This window comes from Parambassis ranga, chromosome 16 (genome assembly GCF_900634625.1).
Source record: "Parambassis ranga chromosome 16, fParRan2.1, whole genome shotgun sequence".
Lineage (NCBI taxonomy): Eukaryota > Metazoa > Chordata > Actinopteri > Ambassidae > Parambassis > Parambassis ranga.
Window position 1 is genome coordinate 9,723,955 of NC_041036.1, and position 13,254 is coordinate 9,737,208.

General features: G+C 42.3%; 2 protein-coding genes across 3 annotated transcripts; both read left to right on the forward strand.

Moving 5' to 3' along the window:
- Positions 1-5,701: 5,701 nt before the first annotated feature.
- cbx3b (chromobox homolog 3b) lies at positions 5,702-9,029 on the forward strand. Of its 2 annotated transcripts, none has more exons than XM_028425260.1 (5): positions 5,702-5,903; positions 6,298-6,438; positions 6,542-6,692; positions 7,038-7,198; positions 7,841-9,029. In XM_028425260.1, the coding sequence occupies exons 2-5, from the start codon at positions 6,299-6,301 to the stop codon at positions 7,959-7,961; spliced, it is 573 nt and encodes a 190-aa protein (XP_028281061.1). In that variant the 5' UTR covers positions 5,702-5,903; position 6,298; the 3' UTR covers positions 7,962-9,029. The 2 variants fall into 2 exon arrangements, with proteins under 2 accessions (XP_028281061.1, XP_028281062.1); XM_028425261.1 differs by having other exon boundaries at positions 7,053-7,198.
- A 131-nt stretch (positions 9,030-9,160) lies between these two features.
- On the forward strand, positions 9,161-11,095 carry snx10b (sorting nexin 10b). Its single transcript, XM_028425838.1, has 6 exons — positions 9,161-9,305; positions 9,553-9,639; positions 9,718-9,818; positions 10,105-10,206; positions 10,358-10,567; positions 10,682-11,095. Exons 1-6 carry the CDS (start codon positions 9,288-9,290, stop codon positions 10,794-10,796), a joined length of 633 nt encoding a protein of 210 aa, XP_028281639.1. The 5' UTR covers positions 9,161-9,287; the 3' UTR covers positions 10,797-11,095.
- The last annotated feature ends 2,159 nt before the right edge of the window (positions 11,096-13,254 follow it).

The window sequence follows — 13,254 nt, forward strand, 5'->3', positions numbered from 1 at the left end:
TCACATCACAGACACTGATTCAACCCAAGAGACAGGCAGAGGGGGTGGTGGTATAAGGGATGGGGGATGGGAGCAGTTGGGGGTAATCTGGAGGTCTGAGAAACTCAAGACCTCATGGCAACATACCACTCAGCCATCACAAGCACTTAACGTCTTAAAAATGGTGCTGCGTTGTTTACTGTTGGCTCCGTGTGAACAAAAGCTGGAGTCCTGGTGTCTCCACGCTAACAAGGCCCATCTGAAGGCAGGAGGGGAAATACGAGCCGGCCCGAGTTTGCCACTTCATTTCCTGGCTGGTAAGAGCTTGTTTCCTGCGGATCAGCCTAAACATGGCATTTCACAGGAGGGACCATCCCACCCGCCTCCACCCCCCGACTCCAACTCCTCCACTTTTGACTCTCAGCTGCAAACAATTTATTTTCAAGACGCACTGAGTAACAGTTTCCAGATTAGGCCCAGATAGGATTCAAATTGAAAATGACATCTTGGAGGTGGGACAATGTAAATCAGCTTCATGTTTTGTCAGGCTCAGGCAACAGTTCAAACCAAAGGAGTCATTGTGGTTTTTCAGCACTCTGTACCAACTTGTGGAAAGCAAGTTTTGGAAACAAATTTTCACACCCAGGAAAGATTTCATGGAAGGTATAAAACTGTCTGTTTGAGGAAGAACAGCCTGGCCTTCAAACGTGTGTGCTGGATATGCCTGACAAATATTACACATCTTACTCTGTCCTCAAGGATTCAGCATGATTAAAAGAACAATTTGACATTTGAGGGATAAGAAAATAAACATGAAGCCACACTTATTTATCATCCATCCATGAGTGTTTATAACATACAACATACAACATAAAACATTGACCATTATACATGGAGCTAAAATTTATCTGAAGTAAAGAAGAAAAGCAAACTCTATGTATTCCAGTGGAGAGCCTCACATCCAACCCTATGCTGACCAGACATGGCTGTTTGATTTCAGATGGGCCAGCCAAAAAAGGGGGATGTGGGAGTTTTAGGGGTTGATTCCTGATTGGATGTGGAGCAGATCTTAACTTCAAAGCGTACAGCTGTGAGAGAGGGAGAAGGAGTGAAAGGTCAACAGACTGGATTCGGTGGTCTGTGGAGCAGCGCTCGATGAGAGCAGACATTCAGCAGCTGCACAGTGACAAAGAAATTTAACAAGGAAAAGGTCTTCTCACCCGTCTGGAGGACAAGACACTATTCAGCTGTCTAGTGTATGCAAAGCCTAAAAGGCAAAGAAGTGACTTTACAGTTTATGTCAGTAGTGCATCCCGGAGGTATTTGAGTATTTTACAGTCGTGCTATATTCAGGCTCACGTTGCAGTGAGCAGTGAGGCTCTTTAATCGTCACATGATGTGATGTACACATAATATTATATCATCCAGAAGGACCAAACCAGCACTTTAACTACTTTTTGCTGCTAATACTTGTGTTCTTCATCTTGCATGCAGGACAAAATCACCATCACATGTGGACACCAGTGCTTCTCTTGTTTATTAACCAAAGCATCATCTGTGTTGACTTCATCCCTGTCATCAAGTTGAGCCGATCCATTCTTCTTTTCCTGCTTATATGAGAGGACGGCCAAGTTCTCTGTTTGGATTCGCTGGATGGTGACAGGCAGCTGTGAAAGAGAGCACTTAACATTCGCAAAAACAGAGATAGAAGAGGATGTGTGACAAAGACTGGGAAAGCAAACAGTCTCCTTCCAGACAGCAGCAGCCTTTGACTTTCAGGTAATAGGCAGAGAGCAATCAATCAAAAGCTTGTCTCAGATTACATTCTTGATACAAAATGCCATATCTGAATCAGATTCAATCATTTGAGGCATTTGTAAGCATGTGAAAATATCTTCTGCGTTCACATTAACTCCTACACACATTTTACTGCCATGAGTTGCTACAAAACTCAGACGAACAAAACAACAGCGCTGAGAAAAGACAAAAGTGAGGAGAAAAAGATGCTGGCAGAAAAGAAGAAGTAGCAGGAGAATGGGGGATTTTTCTTTTTCTTGGGTTCAAAGACAATCTTTCTCCCTTCCACTCCCAACCTTTCACTTTGTGCCTCATTGGCCCTTGGGGGGAATGGGAGCTGCTTGTCACTGGTGCCATTCACCTGTCAATCAGATTATTAGAGGATCCAATGGACTCTACATTGTGAAGTGGAAACCCCCAGCCACGAGGCACATAGGATGGACCTGCACCTGTTTATACTGGCAGCAAAACCACCACCACATCTGAAATGTCTAAAGGTTATCTGGATTTACTGCCTGATTCTGGGCTACTGTCAATTTCAGACATTCTGAATAAAAATGGGGCTTTTTGTTGGTTAGCAGTTTGAGCAGAAGTTCCAGCTAAGACAACAATGTATGGTACTGAATTTGTGTGTCTCTCTCCGTCGTTGTAAACAGACACTCTGAAGATGCATTCCTCTTGTATACATTTCCAGAAACTCCTCAGACACAAAGACTGCAGCCCTCCAGGCCTACCATGCCAGGTATAAAGTAACAGAGCACAAAGTATCTGGGGCCACCAAATGTTCTGAAACAGGAGACAGATTTCTGCAAGCAAATCCAGGTGGTCTGCATGTCCCATGTCATCTGTTACTCATGAAAAGTCCCTTTTTCTTACTGCCACTGCTGTACACACAAGGAGGACATAAACTGCACTGGAGCCTGTCGCGCAGGACCTGGATTGATTTAGTATGTGAGTCTAATATGATCTAAAGATAGTTTGTGGAGCTGATGAAGGTGCTGACTGCTCCTGCAGTGGTGGCAGCCATGGTGACTGTAAAGCATCTAAGCTCTCATTCTGCTCTCCTCTCATGTGTGTGTATTACATGTGGAAATGATTTCCATTAAAGTAAGCAGTTGGCCAATCGATCAATCAATCACTGGCCAGTAATGAGTTTGTGTAAATCTCTTATGTATAAGAGAGTAATGTTTCACTGGACGCCAACTCTTATACAAGTAGATTAACGCTTTATAGCAATAACAGGGCCGATGTGAATTCCCCACCCTGGCTGTAACCCGAGAGCCTCAGAGTGGAGCTGAGGGAACGCCGGGGGCCCACCATGTGAAAAGCACCCTGTCAGGCTTGGTCTAAAACACACAGACCACTACTCACTCCATCCACATCCCCTCACAGCAGGATCCAGCCATCTGGACTCAGTTCTGCTCTGACAGGGTGGCTCACAAGGCCCATCTATATGAGGACTACAGTCACAGTGGACCCGAGGAATGTTCTTGTCCGGGAGGGAACTCGGTAGATTTAAGGGATGACGGCATAACACAATATATCTTTTCACCCTGTACACTGGAGCATGTCATTTCATCAACATCTGTATTTCATTTTTAGTGCCCTGGTAAATCTTAGGTCCAGTTTTAGACACAAGAAAGGCCTCAAATCACTTAATTATTGCCTGTTGTTGAGTTATTTAGGTTACAAACACATGCAAGACCTGAAATATGCTTGTATAAAACATTTCAAACCCGTGACATACAACTGTAATGTCCCCAGGTCAGTTTCGGCCTCTGTCTCTCTCTCTCTCCATGTTTACTGTCCATTTATCAATAACAGTAAAATGATTGCCCCGTGTCTCTGATCTTATCGTTTTCTGCATTTGACACAGAAAGTCGAAATGATCCATACTGTAGCAGAGCAGTAAAATCCAGGCTGGACTTCACTGCATGCATTACTGCCATTCCTGTGCCTGCTGAGACAGCTCAGCCCTATTAGCTGTCCGGTTACTATGGAAACTAACACCGAAACCCCCAAAAAGAGGAGACAGTAAGGGGTCAGGGGGCAACAGCAGGTCATACGCCCAGTAACCTACGCATGTCTTAGTTTGCTTTCACACAGTAAAAAATGTATTTTATGTGGCTCTAATAGGAAACATGATTTTAGTGCTTTTAAATAGGTCGGTCCTTATAAAGGATGAATAAGTAGTAAATGTGTATAAATGTGATGGCTTACAAAAGTTAAAAGGATGCTGTGGACAATTTCCATAATTTCACAAGTCACAAGTTGTTTCATGATGGAGCTAAAACAATAGTAAATTACCCATTAATAAAGCCATTCAGATGAAGAATGACCTGTAGTATAACTGGTGCACAGATTGTAGCTTCTTTGGAGCTCAATTAGAGAACACTTCTGCTGAGTTGGTGGGAAACTAAATGTTAATTTATGCCAAGAGTAGCTGGGAGCAAAGAAATAAACTGTGTTAAGTTGTTCTCAATAATTAATCGCAGGTTGATCGCAGCTCACACATCGAGTTTATCAAGAACCTGCAGTTCCTGAGGATCATACCAACAAATGTATGTGAAGTTTTCACTGCACACAGGAATTAAATGTGACGCAGGTGACAGGTCCAAATGACCAAGGTCCAGTATTTGATATTGATTTGCAACTTCCATAAGACCAGTTTTCTGTCCTCCTGAGACTCTAATCAATACGCCCTGTTTCTAAGGACAATATCAACCACATTTATCTTCCTTGTAGGCATCTGCCAGCTGAGATTTGAAAGTGAAGACTGCTCTTAATCAGATCCCGAGGGTCAGCCCAGTGTTTTCTCATTGAAATAAAACTGAGGTATTAATTCTCAGTATTGCCAGACAGTCCATGCTATGTGGTGCTGTTGTAGTGCTGCATACATTTCAGATCAGAAGTGTATTGAAGGCATTGCTGTGCTGCCGTTTGCTGTGAGCATTCTTGCATGAATCAATTCATATTAGTAACAGAGGTGCAGGAGCTCTAACATTTGGGCCCTCACAATGTGCCATTCCAACAGAGGTAGACAGCGTCACCTAGTGGCGTTTTACGGAAAAGTGTGGAGTAACTTCAGAGAAAAAAAGTAAACTAGTGAAGTAGAAAGGTCTGCTAGTGGTGCTTATTTTGACCAATCAGCAGTAATGTGGCTCCCCATTGGCTAAAATGCAGCTGTCAATCAAGTCCCTGCAGGCTATTTTTCCTGGGATCGCAGCAGTGAGGTTTTGGAGTTTGAGGAGAGGAGATCTCCTCGGAGAAAACCCAACCTGTGCACATAAGTACAGAAATCTTTGAAAAAAAATAATTAAAAACAAAAAATATACATAATGTATTTAGAAGTAACAACAAAATGTACTTGATCAAAATCAGTATTTCTGTAAAAATATTTATCGTCATTTATTTTACTGTATATTTTTGCACATGAATCGAGTTATTTTTAATGTGGATGAGATTTTAAGATGATCCTGTGTTTTATATGGGGACACATATATAGTGAGGGGAGTGGATGTGGAGAAAAAATGTCTGTACTTATAATATATAATATAATATAATATAATATAATATAATATAATATAATATAATATAATATAATATAATATAATATAATATAATAAAAAACAAATCTGGTATTTTCTCAAATATTTCGCAAATTACACCTGAATTGTGACTCCAGTGAGAACTAACCAAAAAAATAAAAAAACAACAACATCTGGAACCTGCGTAATCCCGGTGAGATACACACAGAGCATGTAGTCCCTGTCATACCCAGCAGACGCCCATGGGTGGCAGGGCAGTTCCGGACCACTGGACGGGGAAGGACGAGCGGACTGCTCTCTGATTGGTTGTTGCTGTGCGCGTCCCCGTCGTCTCCTCCCGGTTTTCCTGGCATGACCTTTTCCCTTGGCAACCACTTCCTCCGAGCATCAACGGCCATCTTTAATTTTAACTCATTCATGAAAAGTTGTTTGGCTCATTTAAACAAGCCGAGCGACCCATTTGCACACAAAGCGGCGTCGACGGCGCTGTGTGCGTGTAGTTTCCAGCGGCAAGCACAGAACAGAGCAGATCAGCACCGCAGCAGGCTGTCCGCCGAGATATTAGTAAACACCGAGAGCGTACGTGGATGTTGTTCATTATAGCGTGTTGGTTGTGCATCATGTAGGCACGTTTCCACTCGTGTTTTCAGGGCTGCTGCCTGCAAAATGTGTTCGTAACTTAATGAACAATAGTCAGTCGGTTGTACTAACATGTTGCGTTTTGTTGGATGAAGGAGCAGTGTGTTACGCTCCCGAAAGAAACAGCAGGTGGAGCGCTATAATAAGTGTGTGGATCATTGTCTGAAGGGCACAGCGGAGCACTCACCACTGCCATGTTGTTCCGCAAATATCAAAGCAGCAGGGAGATAGAAGTGGCTTCGGTGTGGTGCTTTAACAAAACCTGCCACTTTCTCTTCCTCTGTGTTCATGTAGACATCCTGCTCTGTGTTCATGTACTTCTTTATCGTGGCAGGATGAGAAAGAAGCAGACTGCCAAACAGAGGAAGACTGAGGAGACTACAGATGTCCAGGAGTTTGTGGTGGAAAAAATAATTCGCCGCAGAATCTTTAATGGAAGAGTGGAGTACTTCCTGAAGTGGAAAGGCTTCACGGAGTGAGTGACATGTTGCAGAATCAGTTTTATTTATTTCCTCTTTCTAATGTTTCTTTAACCCATGGTAGTATTATCCCCGCCCCCTTTTGTGACGTAATCACAGTGCAGAAAACACATGGGAACCTGAGGACAACCTGGACTGTCCTGAGCTCATTGAAGAGTTCCTGAGAAACACACAGATCTCAGAGGAGAATGAAGAAGAGCAAACTGAGTTTGTTCCCAAAGAAGAAATGACTGAGCAGGAGACGGAAATTGTGAGTATGCAGCGGTGGAACGTCTGCAAGTGTTAGTCACAGAACGAAAGGAAAAAGGATATTATTGGTGTTATTTTTTTACATATAGAGTAGGTTTTTCCTCTGTGAAGCAGACAGAGGCAGCACAGAATTATATAAAGTCAACTGGCAGACTCTGTTCCTGCCTCTCTGAGTTTTAAGGCTAAATATGAAACTAAATGGTGCGTGAAGGTGGTTAGTTTTGCAATGGTCTTGAAACTGAAAGCGGTTATATTTCCCTTTTTTTCCCCCAGAGCGCCACATTTACAGTCTCTCTGAATGCGGATGTTGCCTTAGTTGTTACTATTGTCCCTGTTCTCATTGCAGTCCTGTGTGCAGCAGACTTGCGCTGTGCAGAGCGACGGCAGTGTACTCCAGCCTGATGACCAGCCGTCAGACTCCCCCACTAACCTCAGCACTTACCTCGAGCCTGAATGCATCATCGGCTCCACGGACAGAAAGGGAGAGCTCATGTTCTTGGTCAAATGGTAACTGCACTGTTTCCTCTTTACCTTGAATGTGTGATGATAAACACTAAAAACATCACATTTACACTACAGCAAAGGCAACAAAACAAACCAGACCTGTGCTGTCTGTGGGCCTTTTATTAAGCAGCCATCATTGAAGAATGTGTTCTGTCCCTTTACACCAATAATATCAGATACTCTTCCTCTGTCAGTTGTACTGCATTATATATAACAATATAAAAGGACAATACTAAGGACAAAGTCCTATTTATGCTTATGATGATCATTTTATTACCACGTCTTTCTGCACTTCTGTCTCCTTTATTCGTCTTTTTATTTGGCCTCATAAGACCTAGACTGTCTCAGGCCATATTCAGACAGACACTGTGAAGGAGGGTGTTGTCACAGTAAAGACACGCGAAGCATGTGCTGATAAGCCTCATATAACAGTGATAGATCTGCCACCGGTACCTGAAGTAACAAACAAACAACTCTTTTGTTTGTTATTTGCAAGGGCCTAAATGTTTAGAAACTTTGTAGGCCTTTTGTCTTAACAATAGTGCCTCTGGTGTGTGTCTTTTGTGACCCTATTTGTGTATCTTGATAGTTAAACTAACTAGAAGGGCCATTTCAGGGGTTACTCTTTGTTTTTTCTCCCCTAAGGAAAAACTCAGATGATGTAGCCCTGCTGCCTGCTCGTGAAGCGAGTGCCAGATGTCCCCAGGTGGTCATCGACTTCTACGAGCAAAAGCTGACCTGGCACTGTGGAGATGAGGAGCAGTAAAACGTGTTGTGTGGTTTGTGTGCAGGGGAGATCCGTACTCTCACCTGAAGCTTAGTTTAACCTCCATCAAGTGTCTCCTCCCTCAGCTGACATTAGAGGCACAACTGCGTCAAGTCACGTCCCCGCCGCAGGTGTTCCAGACTCTGGCAGGTGCGAGATCCTCGTGACTCAGGGATGGATTTGAAGTGCTCTCAGCCCTGTGGTGCCTTTAAGGACACCGTGATGGAGGCTCAAACTAACCTTTGTGCAGAGCAGCTGATTGGAGGTCAGACTAACCAATTGCAGCGTATTTTCTTGTGTTATCATGTAGCAGACTCAATCACTGTGGATGTGTTTTGTTTTTAAAATATTGTTAAATAAGTAATTTATAGTCCCTTTTAGCTCCAGGTATCACTGGCAGGGTCCTTTTGTTGTTGTAGTGTGTGCTTTATAACTTGAGTGAGGTGACTGCGGTGCAGCCTGTATACCTTTGGTCCATGTAGCTTATGATTAGCTCAAGATTGTAGACATGTTGTTGGAATGCCTGTTGTGTTGTGTGGGTTGTTTTACAGCCATGGCTTTTTCCTGTGTGTATCTCTTTGTGCATATATATACTATATAAAAAAAAGGCCCCCCCATAAATGTTCAATCATCTGTTATGTACCAGGTGTTCTCCTCTTTAATGAATTATTTTATTTTTCTCTGCTTCTACCCAAAGTGAATTACTGATAGGCTTATTCAAAAGGTCACTAATATTTCTTGTGTAAATCTAACTAAGATTTACACCTTTGTGAATAGAGTTTTTGTGCACCTAAAATGGGTACGAGGATTGTTTAAATGTAGCACTTTAGATGTGTGACTGTCCATTTACACTGGGCATTATCATTGACTGTAATGACACAGTGCTTGATGCCTGTATCCTGACGGCACTGTCCTGATTCAACATATCTCCCATGACTGCTGTGGGACACTCAGCTGAACCTTAAACCTCCTGAAACACACCTGCTACTGAATTACTGTAACTGTTGACCATGGATCTGTGAAGTCTGTGAATAAACAAACCCTTTGTGACACTTTTTTAGTTTATTTTTTTAAAAACATGTACACCTGATATGTTTTGATTCTCCTTACAGGTATCAGAAAGGACTTGTTGCCACATGCTATGATCACTGGCCTCCTTTATGTAGAGTTAGGGAGGAGCTTGTCACAGTCTTGTGACATCATTTTGAAACCTTTGTTCCTGAGCAATAGAAGTGAAAATAAAAAAGCCACAAGCACAATGCTAACCGCAGCATTTATCTGTCTGATCTGAAGTCACTGGCATTCATATTTGAGACACTTTGGATTATGATAGAAGAAAGTGAGGTAAGTCTGAGAGTTTTTATAGTTACAAAAGAAAAGAACTTACAACTTAGAAGTTACAAATCCAGGAGTGGCAAATAAAACTACTGCTAGCAAGGAAGAAGCTATACTTGTGGGATTTTCCTGCACTGATTTGTTGCCGTGTTTGTCACTGTACTTCCTCTATCAGCTAATACAAATCTTCCCCTTTTTCCCAACACTGTGCATTCAGTTCAAAGTTTCAGTGTTGTCTCCTTCCTTCTCCATGCAGCAGGTCATCAGTGTCTGGGTGCGAGACCCGAGGATACAAAAGAATGACTTCTGGCATGCCTACATGGACTATGAGATTTGTTTACATGTAAGTAAAAATTATGAAGATATTTCTTTGAATGCCTACCTTCATGCTGACTGTAATATGTATGTTGTTTTGTTTTAGACTGACAGTGTGTGTTTCACCAAGAAGATCTCGAGTGTGAGAAGGAGGTACAGTGAATTTGTATGGCTCAGACAGAAGCTGCAAGCAAACTCAATGCTAATGTAAGTGAATTCATGGTGTGTTGATAGATAGAAACTTTATTAATCTCAAGGGAAATTCAAGCATCCAGTAGCAGATGCATTACAGATGAGTACTGAAGAGAACTAACTATGGTAACATTAAAATGAACTGTTCATACATACAAGACACACAAATATTGTAAATAAAATACTATACTATATATACTAATACAAATCAATTGGACTGAAAACAAGAGCTATTATGAAGTACAATGTTCCAAAAGCAGGTTTACTTTCACTTTTTATTTAATTAATTTTTTTCTTTCAGGGTCCAACTTCCAGAGCTGCCCCCCAAAAACCCTTTCTTCAGTCTGAATAACGCCCAACAGATCACTGATCGGATGAAGGGGCTCCAGAAGTTTTTGGAACAGTAAGAAAGACCTCAGAGATCAATAAATTCCTGAACTTTGACATAGTGCAACGCAAGCATAACAAAACTGTTACGTAAAAATTTGAATACCAAATCCCATGACTGCCGCTTTCACTTCAGGTAGTGTGTAACCCAGTGTTTATTCTCTCAGAATCCTTCAGAACCCTCTGCTGCTGTCAGACAGCTGCTTACACCTCTTCCTGCAGTCACAGCTCAGTGTGTCTAAGATGGAGGCCTGCGCTGCCGGATTGACCCGCTACTCTGTGGCCCAGGCTGTTCAAGGCTGTGGCCTGAGGAGATTCCATTCAGAGGAGGATCTGCAGAAGGACCACAGCATGTCCTGTGACTCTGACTCGGATTGGTAATGTATTTATTCTTGTCAAGAAAACCTTAGTCCATGCCAAACAAACAGCTTTTTTTCCTCATACCTAAAGTACAATACTTAATTTCCTGTTGTGTGTCTTTGTTATTCCAGCTCAGAGTGCAAGATAAGCAATGTGGCAATAAACAAAGCAGAGAGCACAGCTTCACTTGATTTCATGGGAACCAGCCAAGAGGAGACGCTCAGCTGCTCATCCGTCTCTACATGAAGACATCATCTTCAGACCATCTGCAGAATACACTCACTTCCCCTACACTGTTCTGGATCTGTGAAGAAGGAAGGCACCTGTTACCCCGTCATACTGCACTTCTGGCGTGATAACTCAGGTCACAGTTTATTATTTAAACTACTAAGTGCACAGTAAATAGTAAAAATGCACCAGCTGTATATTTAATTCTTCTGTAAGTATTTTTGTTTTGTCTGCTTGAGTTGTAGCATAAATTCGCCTGAAGATGGCAGTGTTGTTGCATGTAACCTATATGTGCTTCATAAACAAACATAACAGAGGCTTCCTGATTTTGTGGTCATTCATTTTGTGAAACATGCCACATACGTGCAGATAATAATGTCATATCTTAAGCAGTGACAGCCTAATGTCTCTCTCTGTGGGTCCCACTCCTAATAAAGTGAAGGGGTGTGGGAAGCTTGTCATGTGGTGGCCGCTGCAGTGCTTAGCAGTGTGACATGTATAATAGGGTCTCTGCAGACTTTTCAGACACCCCCCCCCCCCCACTCCCTGTCAGGTGTGTGGCTGGTAGGAGGTCCTGTGGGATCCCGATGGACTCGCTCCTGTCTGAGAGGGCTACCAGGTAGACAGGCTACATTGCTCCCTGCTGAACAAAATGCCAGCTGCATTGACAGGCCACCCTTTTCTCTCTGTCCCCCTTTGCTTTGTATTTATATGAGCTTGTTCACTGCAGTCACGGCTCTATGCGTGTATTAGCAGAAGCACATACATGCGCTCCCACAGCGAGCACCACAAGGCTTATGCAGAGGTAATGACCACTAAACAGAGTGAAGGCACACTGACATATCTGCACGGCTAATTAGATTAGCTGTTTCTCTCAGCAGCGGCTCTGTGATTCATTATGAATTCAGAGACAGAGACAGACAATAGGCTTACGTTTCACAGAACATAGAGGTGATGTCACCTCAGACCTGCTCTGTTCTCAGCAGCACAGCGGTTTGGACAGCAGAAAGCCCACAAAATCAAACTGGGGGCGGGTAGGATGTCTTTCCAGAAGACATGTGGGTGTAGATGTGTGCATCTGCATATGCTAATGGAGAATATGAATGTGTCACCTTTGTCAGTGTTTGAAGTGTAGGCCAGTATTATGCTGAACCTTCAAACACACAGACTGTCAGTGCAGCAGATGTTTACGTTGGTGAATATTCAGGAGATTTTAATGACCCCAATATCAGAAAAACTCAAACGTAAGACTATTCAAGCTTTTAAGTTTAACAATAATTGAAAAATTATGTCATGTTTTGGCTTGTTTTAAGCTGTATTGAGAAATTTTGAGATTTATGTCACAATTAGATTAGCTGATATATACACATGGTGGTAATGTCACCTACTAAAGGCGCTTTTAGAGGAATTATGTTTTTAAAACCTGAACATTGTGGTTGTTTTTCAGCAATACCTTTGTTTTAAGACACCGAGCATTTCTTCATTAAAATATTTTAGCACCAAAACGAGCTTTAAATCAGTAAAGACAAAGTAACACTATCACTTTGATAAGGTCATAAATTCCAAGTGATCCAAACAAGACAATCTCGCTTTTGGTTTCTGTTTAAACAATATAAAAATATAAGAGTGAGCAGGGTGTGTTCAGGAGACTCGTGACTGCATTATAAGAGGCTGTTAAACATGCTGAAAAAGTACAATGTAGGAAGTCATTTTGTTGTGTGGTTAGACAAACATGTTTTCCACATGTGCCACAGAGTTCTTTTTATAGATTAGCACTTGGTAACAGCTCTTTGTAACAGTGAAGCAATTCTGTGGATTGAAACGTTTACACTGCTGGCTTTAATCTGACCTGTCCTCAAGTATTGACCGCTCTTTCAATGGTCTGTGACTGTGTGCTGTTAACCTTGAGCGGCTGCAGCCTATAGTCTGTGACTGAGCTTCTGCTGCCATGACAACACTGACACATTGAAACCCATCAGATCAATGGCAAACAGTTCCTTGCTTCATGCTGTGTGACCCCACAGAGGTCAGGTGAATAGACATCATGCAGTGGTTTTCAGGATGAACTTAGCTCGATAACTGGAAAAGTTTGAGAAAAATGACACATTAGTTCCACAAATTCAGCTCTGTTTAAACTAATTAGTATGCTTATTGTTTGACACATAAAACAGTAGAAGATCAGATAATATGGCCCCTTTGGGAGGTGCCCATCTGCCTCAGACCAAGTCAGCGTGTCTTTGTGCCACGACAGCTCCAATAAACCCCACCTCACGTCTGTGATCTCACGCACCACTTCCTATTCCCTCTGTTGTGTAATTAACACAGAATCACGAAAAGCAAAAATCCATTTTATGAAGTGTCAAATGTGTAACAATATGAAATCCCAACCAGGGTTCCTCTCAACAGAGCTAAAAACAAATGGAAGTATTGAGGGAGATGTGGTCCAGTGAAGGCAAATTACAGATAAATCAGAGAC

Coding starts and splice junctions, on each gene's coding strand:
- cbx3b (XM_028425260.1), top strand. CDS start 6,299: ATGAGAAAGAAGCAGACTGCCAAACAGAGGAAGACTGAGGAGACTACA. Junction 6,439..6,541: donor AAGTGGAAAGGCTTCACGGA/GTGAGTGACATG, acceptor ACGTAATCACAG/TGCAGAAAACACATGGGAAC. Junction 6,693..7,037: donor CTGAGCAGGAGACGGAAATT/GTGAGTATGCAG, acceptor TTCTCATTGCAG/TCCTGTGTGCAGCAGACTTG.
- snx10b (XM_028425838.1), top strand. Junction 9,640..9,717: donor ACTATGAGATTTGTTTACAT/GTAAGTAAAAAT, acceptor GTTTTGTTTTAG/ACTGACAGTGTGTGTTTCAC. Junction 10,207..10,357: donor CTCCAGAAGTTTTTGGAACA/GTAAGAAAGACC, acceptor TTATTCTCTCAG/AATCCTTCAGAACCCTCTGC.